This window comes from Schistocerca piceifrons, chromosome 3, assembly GCF_021461385.2.
Source record: "Schistocerca piceifrons isolate TAMUIC-IGC-003096 chromosome 3, iqSchPice1.1, whole genome shotgun sequence".
Classification (NCBI taxonomy): domain Eukaryota; kingdom Metazoa; phylum Arthropoda; class Insecta; order Orthoptera; family Acrididae; genus Schistocerca; species Schistocerca piceifrons.
The window spans coordinates 830,154,301-830,167,298 of record NC_060140.1 but is presented as its reverse complement, the minus strand read 5'-3'; the positions used below and the strand labels follow the sequence as shown (position 1 = coordinate 830,167,298).

At 43.0% G+C, this 12,998-nt stretch overlaps 1 protein-coding gene and 1 pseudogene across 1 annotated transcript in view; both read right to left on the bottom strand.

The window, feature by feature from the left end:
• The window catches only part of LOC124788180 (beta-1,3-glucan-binding protein-like), a 66,893-nt gene extending 62,382 nt beyond the window's left edge, over positions 1 to 4,511 (bottom strand). The window contains exon 1 of the mRNA XM_047255335.1: positions 4,293 to 4,511. Within this exon, the coding sequence (XP_047111291.1) occupies positions 4,293 to 4,511 (219 nt within the window). The remainder of the gene's footprint in view (positions 1 to 4,292) is intronic.
• Positions 4,512 to 11,443: 6,932 nt separating this feature from the next.
• On the bottom strand, positions 11,444 to 11,561 carry LOC124790874 (annotated as a pseudogene).
• Between the last annotated feature and the right edge of the window lie 1,437 nt (positions 11,562 to 12,998).

Genomic DNA, 12,998 nt, shown 5'->3' with positions numbered 1-12,998 from the left:
ATCGTAGAGAGTATTTCACCGCAACGGTTACTTTTAACTGTCGATTTTCTCGACAACGGCTGAGAAGTTCATCTTGGTGCTTTGCCATATTACACCTCTGGCCATGAGCTTTTATTATGCGCAGTATGAATCGAATCTGAATTTCACAATTGGCGGCCTCCCCTTGTAAGAGGATAACGTCTGTCAGTATAGACTACCGGTTTTATGGCCAAGCGTCCACTCTTCAACACCTGACCTGCCGCCCAGGGGAGAACAAGCATTAATATCAAGCTCTTGCCACATGTACTTGGAAGTACTACCCAACCACAAACATATGATTTGTAATAGCTATAATCATTAGTGTACAAAGCATATTTTTTAAGTTGGATCCATTTCAACATAGGTATACAATGAAAGGTTATTTCAAAAAAATAAATTTATTTACAGAAAGTACATACTTCGCTCTATTTTTCGACATAGTTGCCAAGTTTGTTGAAACACATATCATACCTCTCAACCAATTTTAAAATCCCCTCTTCATAAAAACTTGCCGCCTGCTCCGTTAAGCAAGAGTTTTCACGTCGTCGTCATTGTAACGGTTGCCACTGAGGTGTTGTTTGAGGTGGAGCAACAGATAGTGATCAGGACTGTAGGGTGGGTGGTCTAAGACTTCCCAGCCAAAACTGTCCAATAAATCGTGGGTGTCACCAGTGTGAGGTCTTGCATTGTTATGTAGAAGGACAATTCTCTTTGTCAGCATGACGCGTCTTTTGTTTTGAATCGCTCCGTGTAGCTTTCTCAGGGTTTGGCAGTATGCTTCGGCATTGATAGTGGTTCATCGTTGCATGAAGTCGACCAACAAAACACCATGGCTATCCCAAACCACCGACGCCATGATTTTGCGCTGGGACAGAGTCTGTTTGGCCTTCACCTTTGCAGGCGAGTGTGTGTGTCTTCATTCCATGCTCCGTTGCTTCGATTCGGACATGATACGCGAAACCCATTTTTCGTCTCTGACTCAAGAAGCCGTCACCTTCTTCATGATAACGAGTCAAGAGCTTCATCACACACTGAAATCTTTGGTTTTTGTGGTCCTCTGTTACGAGTTTCAGGACAAAACGGGAGCACAGTTTCCCAAACTTTAGGTGCGCAGAGACAATGTTGTAAAGTACTGAATTCGTCACGTCAGGAAATTCGTTTGAGAGACCTGTTATTGTGAAGCGCCTGTTCTCACGAATCCTCGCTTCAACTGAAGCCACCAAATCGTCTGTAATCAAAGAAGGGCGACCGGAGCGGTCCTCATCATGGAAGTTGTCACGGCCATTTTTGAATTATCGTACCCACTTACGCACATTGCTTTCACTCATAACAGTATCACCATACACTTCGCAAATCTGTCGATGAATTTCTGCAGTAGACAGGTTCCTTGCTGACAAAAACCGTATCACTGACCGAACCTCACACGCGGCAGGCGAGTTGACAGTCTTAAACATTTTGAAAGCACAGAACAGAACCGTACAGGTTAGCTACAGAGCTGAAACTGAGCACAATTGTTCCCGAGGCATGCCGGTACACGACGCACGCGCTCGTTGCGGCATGCGCGCGAAGTACTAGTGTCTAGAACAAAACGGACCTTACTTACAAAACACGCCTCGTACAAACGACGTAAATACTAATCTAATGTTGTTCGGTACACCGTCCTCCGTCACCAGTAGAAACATCTGCTCCTGTACCCATAAGATCCTGCATATTGCCGCAAGCAGTGGTGCACGCAGTGTGGCGTAGCGGTTAGAGAGTCTGGATGACGTGCTGTGGGTCGCCATATCAAAACCCGACAACAGAAATAATTATTTATTTAGTATTTATCATATCTGGTAGGTTCATGAAATTCCTTATTCCTGTAATGTTTGAATATTTTGGAATATTCGATGTGCGCTTCTGGAAGTTCAGTTGGAAATTTCTTATTCCTGTAATGTCAGAATATTCTGGAATATTCGATGTGTGCTATGGGAGTTCAGTTCTCTTCTGTCTGTACTTTGGCGTTCGTAATAAGTATGTTGGCTACAGTAGAGTCGTTCTGTAGTCAGTTCCAAATGCCGGTTCACTAAATTTCCTCAGTAGTGTTCCTCGAAAGGAACGTCGCTTTCCATTCAGCAATTCAAATTTGATCTCCTGAAACATCTCCGTAGCACTAGCCTGTTATCCCGACCTACAGGTAACAAATCTAGAAACCCACCTCTCAACTGTTTCGATATCTTTCTTTAATTCGATCTCGTGGGGATCTCAAACACTCGAGCAGTACTAGTGTTCTATATGTGGTCTCCTTTACAGATGAACCATACTTTCACAAAGTTCTTCCAATAGACCGAAGTCGACCATTTGCCTCCCCTATCACAGTCCTCACATGCTCGTTTCATTTAGTATCGCTTTGCAGCCTTACACCCAGATATTTCAACGGCGTTACTGTGACTAGCATGATACTACTAATGCTATACCCTATCATAAGGGGTTTGGTTTTCCTACCCGACCGCTTAACTTACATTTTTCTACATTTACAGCTACCTTCATTCATCACACTAACTACAAATCTTGCTTAAGTCATCTTGAATCTTCATAGTCACTCAACTTCTACACCTTCTCATACAAGAGAGATTAATGACTACGAGAGCAGTGATGTTACAATAAAATTTAAGAGCATTTAATTGCAGTGCACAAAAAATTCATTCTTACACTCAATGTTTTATTGTATTTAATTATCAGCCCATTACTCGTGTCATTCCCTATGGACGAAACAATTTCATTTATAGATTCTTCCATAACTTGTTGGTAGAAAACGTCCATATTTAAGGTTGAATAACAAGTACACTGTTTTTATTCTACTGATTTTTTTCCATTTCTAACGGGTTTTTGGTGTTTTGAGCCGTCTTCAGGAATCCACTATCTGGAGTCTGAAAGGGGACTCTTCTTCTTAGGTAATCAAACATTATAAGCAAAGGCACGATCCACTTGTATATAGTATTGTGCATCAGTCTTGTTTCTTGTCATTGACATTACAATTTACACAATGGAAATATCAAGCACAATAAATAATTAAACTACACAATATTATAGGTTAAATGATTATAATGCTAAATTTTGTGAGGTCTTGACATTGGCTGAGAAACTGATAAACCGAGCCCCCTTCACTTATGTTGTGCGACAAACATGTTTCTTGAGACTGTAAACTTTAGACAACGAACAGTATTATACACAGTAATTGAAATACGCCATCTTATACAGTTTATATGGTTATGATAGTACAGTTTGTGAAGTCGTGCCATTGGCTGAGAACTATCTAAGTGCAGTAGTAACTTACGCTGTGCAACAAACATGTTTTGCATTGTAAATTACATTTTCATGCAATAGGCAATATTAAACACAATCCGTGGCTAAAATAAACAATGTTAAAGTATTACAAGTTATAGTGTTCAAGTTTGTGAGGTTAGCAAGATAAGGAATAGGAAATTGTGTTGTGTTTTAATTTTGTGTAGCAGTATGTGGGTATTGTGGCGCTTTGTGGGTATGTGGCCGTTTGATTGCATCATATGAAGCAAACGACCAATAACAGCTGAGCACATCCCAAATTTTAAGTGTCACGTGATGCAGTCAACCAGCCACACACCCACAAACCGCCACAATGACCACATACTGCTACACAAAATTAAAGCACAACAAAATTTCCTATTCCTTACCTTGCTTACCTTACAATCTTCAACAATATAACTTGTAATACTTTAACATCGTTTATTTTAACCAAGTAATGAGTTTAATATTACCCATTGCATAAAAATGTAACTTACAATGTAAAACATGTTTGTCATACAATGTAAGTTACTAGTGCACTTGTATAGTTCTCAACCAATGTCAAAACCTCATGAACTACGGCATTATAAAAATATAATGTCTAACACTATATACAAGCGGATTGTGTCTTTGCTTATAATGTTTGGTTACCTAAGAAATAGTGTCTCTTTCAGACGATAGTCAGTGGTTTCCTGAAAATAGGACAAAACACCGAAAAATGGCTTGAAATAAAAATCGGTAGAACAAAAACAGCTTACGTGTCATTCAACCTCAAAAAACATAAAAAAAAGGGAAGAAGTAATTTTTTTTGCGAAGCCTTACGTAGAAGCAGAATTCCGTCGTGCTACCAGAAAGGAGTAGGCGCTAGCGGTCGTTGCAACAAGATGTTAGAAACGTCCTCTCGCTAATGTGAAGATTCACTGCGTGCGTCATTTTTTGCGCAGTGCAGGGACGTTCGCACCGACACTCACCCCTCCGCCGGACATTGTGATCTCGTGCTGCCACACGCTCAGGTCAAAGTCCTCGAAGTCGTCGGCGAAGATCATGTCGCCGCTGCAGATGGTGGCGGGCGCCTTGGTGCCGGAGGCGGTGGTCTGTGAGGCCGTGCACTGCGCGAGGCAGCCGCAGGGCAAGCTCGCCGCTGCCGCCACCAGCACCGCAACCAACAAGGCGTGCGCGTTCCTCGACATCTCGCGGACGACTGACCGCTGCCGCACGGCGTCCGCACTTTTCTACGTCGGCTAATCTCGCATGCGCATGCGCAACAGAGTTAAGGGAATCCCGCAACCGCACGCGCATCGGAATACGTGAGACGACGCCGTCGTTACGTCATACGTCAGGGTGACACAGTGACCTCGACTCTGCATTGTAATTTATTTTCATCTTAGGCAAACCTTAAAGGTGGCACCGGTGATAATAGTTTAAAGCGATGCTACCGTCGCTGTAGGGTGTAGGGAACCATCATAAGTATTGACATGCAGCTTTTACAGTCAAAGGGAAATCAGGATAAGACACAGAGCACAGTAATTTTTCGTGAGATCTTACAGTTGGCAGATACAGAAACTGGAGGCACATTTTTAATCTACATAGACATCTGGATCTACACTGAGGTGGCAAAAGTCATGGGACAGCGACATGCAGATACACAGATGGCGATAGTATTGTGTACGCAAGGTATAAAAGAGCAGTGCATTGGCAGAGCTGGCATTGTACTCAGAAGATACATCTGAAAAGGTTTCCGACGTGATTAAGGTCGCACAAAGGTCATTAACATGCGAGGTGCGACAATAATGAGACTGATTTTGTTTGCAATATGTGGCAACCCTGCAGGCTTCTGTAGGCACAATATCTTTGATCTTGGTGTATAAGCTCCTTCTAGTCGAAGCGACACATTGATGCAACTGCTCAGTCGTAAGTTGTGCTGTAATAAGTTAACACGTGTTTGTGTCTCTCGTCACGGAAATGGAACCGCATAATATTGCGCAATGGTATGCGTTAAATTGGGTGAAAACGCTGAAACGTCCCCTTAGAAAAATTATACATGACTGTGTTTAAACTGACACACAACATTTTTTTTTTTTTTTTTTTTTTTTTTTTTAGCGCAACGCAATCTGACTTTCAGTAATCCCTACAAGAGAATGACCCTGACTAAATTAATCTATACGTTTCACAAATCACTTACCTCACAAAAATCTTCGTTACTCGGAGCTACTGCAATACAGCGAGCGCCACTACTGTCAGCTAAATAAAAGATTCAAACTACGGAAGGCACTAACTACTGATAGGCATAGTTAGCGAATGAAAGATTTTGATAGAGAACAAACAATGTATTTACCTTAATAGTCATGACATATATAGCAGTTCATGCCATCCAGTCTTACAAATTTCAAAACTCCGCCATTTCTCTCTCCACATCCACCACTGCTGGCGGCTCACCTCCAACTGCCGGACGCTATGCGCTGTTAACATCCAGCTAACCAACACTACAATGGCAGACAACAATGCAAACTAGCCACAGACTGCACACAGCACAGCCAGTGATTTTCATACAGAGCGCTACGTGGCGTTACCAATAAGAAAACCTAAACAGCCTACTTACAACGCGTACGAATGGGACAGTGCTCAAATGGTTTAAATCATACCTAACTGGAAGAGTGCAGAAAGTTGAAATAAACAGTTCACATAATATGCAAAAAAACTGGTGATTTCTCAAACTGGGGAACAACCAAGATTGGGGTACCGCAAGGTTTGGCCTTGGGTCCTCTGATGTTCTTAATATATATTAATGACTTGCCATTCTATATTCACGAAGATGCAAAGATGGTACTTTTTGCCGATGATAGAAGTATAGCTATCACACCCGACAGACAAGAATTAAGTCGTGAAATTGTAAACGATGTTTTTCAGAAAATCATTAAGTGGTTCTCTGCAAATGCGCTCTCATTAAACTTTGACAAAACACAGTGTATACAGTTCCACGCAGTAAATGGAATGACACCATTAATAAATATAGACTTCGATCAGAAACCGGTAGCTAACGCAGAATGTTCAAAATTTCTAGGTGTATGCATTGATGAGGGGCTGAACTGGAACAAAACACACTGAGGATCCGCTGAAACGTTTTGAGTTCAGCTACTTATGCAATTTGGGTCATTGCAAATTTTAGCGATATGCATCTGAGTAAATTAGCTTACCACGCCTATTTTCATTCTCCGCTTTCGTATGGCATATATTCTGGGATAACTCATCATTCAGTAAAAGAGTATTCATTGCACAAAAGCGTGTAATCAGAATAATTGCTGGAGCTCATCTAAGATCATACTGCAGACACTTATTTAAAGAGCTAGAGATTTTCACTGTAGCTTCACAATATACACTCCTGGAAATTGAAATAAGAACACCGTGAATTCATTGTCCCAGGAAGGGGAAACTCTATTGACACATTCCTGGGATCAGATACATCACATGATCAAACTGACTGAACCACAGGCACATAGACACAGGCAACAGAGCATGCACAATGTCGGCACTAGTACAGTGTATATCCACCTTTCGCAGCAATGCAGGCTGCTATTCTCCCATGAAGACGATCGTAGAGATGCTGGATGTAGTCCTGTGGAACGGCTTGCCATGCCATTTCCACCTGGCGCCTCAGTTGGACCAGCGTTCGTGCTGGACGTGCAGACCGCGTGAGACGACTCTTCATCCAGTCCCAAACATGCTCAATGGGGGACAGATCCGGAGATCTTGCCGGCCAGGGTAGTTGACTTACACCTTCTAGAGCACGTTAGGTGGCACGGGATACATGCGGACGTGAATTGTCCTGTTGGAACAGCAAGTTCCCCTGCCGGTCTAGGAACGGTAGAACGATGGGTTCGATGATGGTTTGGATGTACCGTGCACTATTCAGTGTCCCCTCGACGATCACCAGTGGTGTACGGCCAGTGTAGGAGATAGCTCCCCACACCATGATGCCGGGTGTTGGCCCTGTGTGCCTCGGTCGTATGCAGTCCTGATTGTGGCGCTCACCTGCACGGCGACAAACACGCATACGACCATCATTGGCACCAAGGCAGAAGCGACTCTCATCGCTGAAGACGACACGTCTCCATTCGTCCCTCCATTCACGCCTGTCGCGACACCACTGGAGGCGGGCTGCACGATGTTGGGGCGTGAGCGGAAGACGGCCTAACGGTGTGCGGGACCGTAGCCCAGCTTCATGGAGACGGTTGCGAATGGTCCTCGCCGATACCCCAGGAGCAACAGTGTCCCTAACTTGCTGGGAAGTGGCGGTGCGGTCCCCTACGGCACTGCGTAGGATCCTAAGGTCTTGGCGTGCATCCGTGCGTCGCTGCGGTCCGGTCCCAGGTCGACGGGCACGTGCACCTTCCACCGACCACTGGCGACAACATCGATGTACTGTGGAGACCTCACGCCCCACGTGTTGAGCAATTCGGCGGTACGTCCACCCGGCCTCCCGCATGCCCACTATACGCCCTCGCTCAAAGTCCGTCAACTGCACATACGGTTCACGTCCACGCTGTCGCGGCATGCTACCAGTGTTAAAGACTGCGATGGAGCTCCGTATGCCACGGCAAACTGTCTGACACTGACGGCGGCGGTGCACAAATGCTGCGCAGCTAGCGCCATTCGACGGCCAACACCGCGGTTCCTGGTGTGTCCGCTGTGCCGTGCGTGTGATCATTGCTTGTACAGCCCTCTCGCAGTGTCCGGAGCAAGTATGGTGGGTCTGACACACCGGTGTCAATGTGTTCTTTTTTCCATTTCCAGGAGTGTATATATTAACTTATGAAATTTGTTATTAACAATCCGAACGAATTCAAAAGTAATAGCAGTGTACATGGCTTCAACACTAGGAGAAAGGATGATCTTCACTACTCAAGGTTAAATCTAACTTTGGCTCAGTAGGGGGTAGATTATGCTGCCACAAAAGTCTTTGGTCACTTACCTAATAGCATCAAAAATCTGACAGATAGCCATATAGCATTTAAAAGGAAATTAAAAGAATTTCTTAATGGCAACTCCTTCTACTCATTAGATGAATTTTTAGATATAGTAAGTGGATAATTTCCCCAACCCTCACAAAAAAATTAAAAATATTGAGTGCCATGTAATATTTTGTGTAATGTAATATCTTGTATAGACACCTTTCATTAACCTGACACGTCCCACCTCATTACGAAGTGTCGTATTCATGATCTATGGAACAAGTACTAACCTAACCTAATCTAATCTAACGACAACTTACAGTGAGCTTCAGAAGGCTTTCGGATAGGAGGTTATGTCAAGAGCTCAAGTTTTTCGTCTGCATAAAATGTTTAGTGAAGGCAGAACGAATGTTGAAGATCAAGATAGCAGTGGAAGACCACGCATGCTTGTGTACTTCTTTGATTCCAAGGAAATTGTTCATAAAGAGTGGGTGCCTCCTGGACAAACAGATAACCAATATTACTACAAAGAAATTTTAGAAAGACTTCGTAAAAGAGTTCTTCGTATCCGTGCCAACATTGCTGATAACTGGATTCTGCATCACGATAATGCCCCATCCCACACTGCTCTGTCAGTAAAGCAATTTTTAACCTCAAAACAAAGCTCAGTACTACCACAGCCACCTTATTCCCCAGATATCACTCTGTGCGACTTTTCTCTATTTCCAAGAGTCAAAACGGCGGTCATAGGACGCCATTTTCAAACAACACAAGATGTCCAAAACGCTGTGACGAGGTCTTGGAGAATATTATAGAAGATGAGTTCCAGAAATGTCACCATCAATGGCAGAAGCGCTGGAAAAAGTGTGCGCAATCAGAAGGGAACTACTTTAAAGGAGACAACACTAAACTTGACTATAACGGTAAGTAACTTTTTTTTTCACACCAGTCTCATTACTTTATTGTCGCACCTCGTACTTTGAGCGCGGAATGGTAGCGGGATCTAGACGCATGGGACATTCCGTTTCAGAAATCGTTAGGGAATTCAGTATTCCGATATCCACAGTGCCAAGAGTGAGCCGAGAATGCCAAATTTCAGGCATTACCTTTCACTACCGACAACACAGAGGCCGACGGCCTTCACTTAATGACAGAGAGCCGTAGCGTTTGCGTAGAGTTGTCAGGGCTAACAGACAAGCAACACTGCGTGAAATAACAGCAGAAATCAATGAGGGAGATATGACGAACGTATCCGTTAGAACAGTGCGGTGGAATTTGTTGTTAATGAACTATAGCAGCAGACAGCCGACGCAATCGCCTTTGCTAACAGCACGCCATCGACTGCAGCTCCTCTCCTGGGCTCGTGACCGTATCTGTTGGACACTAGACGACCGAAAAATTGTAGCCTGATCAGATGAGTGCCTATGTCAGTTGGCAAAACCTGATATTAGGGATCTAGTGTGGCGCAGACCCCACGAAGTCATGGACCACAGTTGTCAGCAACGCAATGTGCAAGCCGGCAGTGGCTCCATAACGGAATGGGCTGTGTTTACATGGAATGGCCTGTTTCCTCTGGTCCAACTGAACCACTGCAAATGATTATGTTCAGATTCTTAGATAGCATTTCCAGCCGTTAATGAAGTTCATGTTCCCAAACAACGATACACCATGTCACTGGGCCACAATTGTTCGTGAATGGTTTGAAGAACATGCTGGACGATTCGATCGAATGATTTGACCACCCAGATCGCCCGACATGAACACCGTCGAACATTTATGGGACGTAATCTTGAGGTTCACTGGTACACAAAATCCTGTACCGGCTACACTTCCGCAGTTATGGACGGATATAGAGGCAGCATGGCTCAATATTTCTACAGGTGACTTCCAACGACTTGTTGAGTCCATGTCACGTCGAGTTGTTGCCGTACACCGGGAAATAGAAAGTCTGACACGATATTAGGAGGTGTCCCATGACATTGTCACCACAGTGTACAGGGCATTAAAAAACAATTCCATATTTTGAGAGGTGGTAGGATGGACGAAAGCAAGGAAAAAATTGCCTGTTAAATCTGGGCTCTAAAATGCATAGCTTAAGAGTTATGAGCACATGCTAATCTTCTTTACTGTGAAACACGTCTCTTCTACTGCAAGGTCTTTTCTATTACAAAAGATCTACACAATACGGTAAACAAATAAGGACACATTCCTCTGTTATTCTCCTTGGGTACAGCATGAAGGAAACATTTCTTAGTGCTTAACTTCTCACCCTGACATTTTGAATAGACAAGCGTGTAAACGAGGTTTTAAAAAATACGTAGATGCTTCAAAATGTGTAATGTGATATCCGCTACCACTCGCAATGTATCTGTTCTCTTATTTTACGTATTTGAAGATCGCCAGTTCTTATGTGATGATCTGACCAGTTTTGTCTTAAATCATAAGTAACAAATTTTATCAATATTATAGTGTATTTTACTGTAAAGAAAAGTTTACGGACTATAACAAGGGAAGAAAAGCATACGCCAATGTATTTTATTTTTGTATGTTTTATAAATGAAATGTAGCCTCGACATTTCATTGTATCCGAAGCTTATGATTTATTGTATCAATCTATTTCAACAGTAATTCATAGAATTGTATAGTTATTTTAGACACTTACCGAAAACATTTTAAACAATTTCGATGGAATAGTATACATATTTACTTAGTACTGTTTGCTATAATAGAGCCTGGTTGAAGGATGCATTAAGTATTTCTGCGGAGGCATTGGATGTTTTGTCAGAATTTGTGGTGCTGCACAGTGAACTGGATTGCTGGCGAGCGTTTTACGCCATTTATATTCGTAAAATTTATACGCATACTAAGTATTATATATCAGAGATCTGTCTTCGTCTCATTTACGAGCACTTAAGTCAATGTGAGAGCTTATTAACAGATAACACATGTATTATCCCCTATTAAACTCCGTCTGAACAGGCCGTGAACGCCCAACGGTACTGACCGGCCGCCGTGTCATCCTCAGCCTACAGGCGTCACTGAATGCAGACGTGGAGGGGCATGTGGTCAGCACACTGGTATCCCGGCCGTATGTCAGTTTACGAGACCGGAGCCGCTACTTCTCAATCAAGTAGCTCCTCAGTTTGACACACAAGGGCTGAGTGCACGCCTCTTGCCAACAGCGCTCGGCAGACTGGATGGTCACCCATCCAAGTGCTAGCGCAGGCCGACAGCGCTTAACTTCGGTGATCTGACGGGAACCGGTGTTACCACTGCGGCAAGGCCGTTGGCCATCCCGTATTATGTAATAAATAAATATTCCCATCCTATCTTACAGCCCATTACAATCATAGCACTATTTAGTAAGTTGTATGATGTCGACAGATAAAAAGACTTTGCGATATAAAGCTCGTGAGTTGTATCCTTGGTGTGCACTATCTTTGCTACGTGCATAGGCAGTATCTTTAGTAAATGTATTTTCGCGCCAACTGACTTAGCTCCACATGTTGTCAGTGCACCTGAACTTGTATGTGTGATAGATTATTAGAACGATGGTAACATCGACAGTTCAGTATATATTTAACAACATATTACGATGTAATAAGTGTCGTACTCAGGCTGCATTTTGACGACGACATGCACTCATGTCAGATAGTTTTATTGTTCTGACAGAATGTAAGTAATGTACATTTATCTCCAATTTTTATAACTGAGCTACTTTCTTAATGAAATGCTTGCTTAATTATGTATATACACCTTGTGCTTCACTTTTGTATTTTTGTGTTTAGGTAACTTTGCAGTGTTACTTGAAAATGGACATAAGGCCGAAATTGCAATAGTAACAATAAATATTTTGTACAGTCAACGGCGACTATGATGTCTTTTAAGAAAAAATTTCTTAGTGATGTTACTGTAAACCTATTCAAAGTTCTGGTTAAGCATAGTGCGTACATTAGCTGTAATGGAATTATTTGAGACTGACTAATACGACCTAACATACTACCAAACAGGTTGACTGGCGCGAGTTGTCGCCAGATTGTATGAAACTACTTGCCCGTACTGCTAGAGGAGGTACCATTCCAACAACGGCTTGAGTTGTGGTCCGTGCATTATGGAGCACGAACCCTCAGAAACGTCCAAGAACACCTCACACATATATTTAATGGATAACGGATTGGTCTTGAAGGTCCAGTACGTTAGCCAGCTCGTTCCCTCCATCTTAATGCCTTGCACTTTTGGTCGTGGGGACTCAGAGAGCGCATGATTACCTAAGATGTCGGACAGATGCGTGCCTTACTGTGAACGACCACCATACTGAGAACCCCCTTTAGCGAAGCATCACAGGTGCAGGTCGTGTGTAATAGCAAGTAGATTACGTCAGCAGCTCTGCTGTTTCACAGTAACACTATGTGTCTTCATTTACCGTTTCTGTAGATCGTAATAGGAAACAACATGCAGTAGAACAGATGCGTTTCACGGTATCGAAGTCGAATGAATGCTCATAGCTCTTAAGAAATGCATCTTAAAGCCCATGCTTACTAGACATAGTTTTCTTGCTTTGGTCCTTACTACAACTTCTCAAATCTTGGAAAACTTTTTTTGAAGATTCTGCATGTTCCACAATCCCTTGTGCAGAGCGTGATAGCGGGTACATCAAAGTAATGTTTTCGATTTTTTTTATCAAATGGTTGTAATGGGTCTGAGCATTATGGGACTTAACATCTGAGA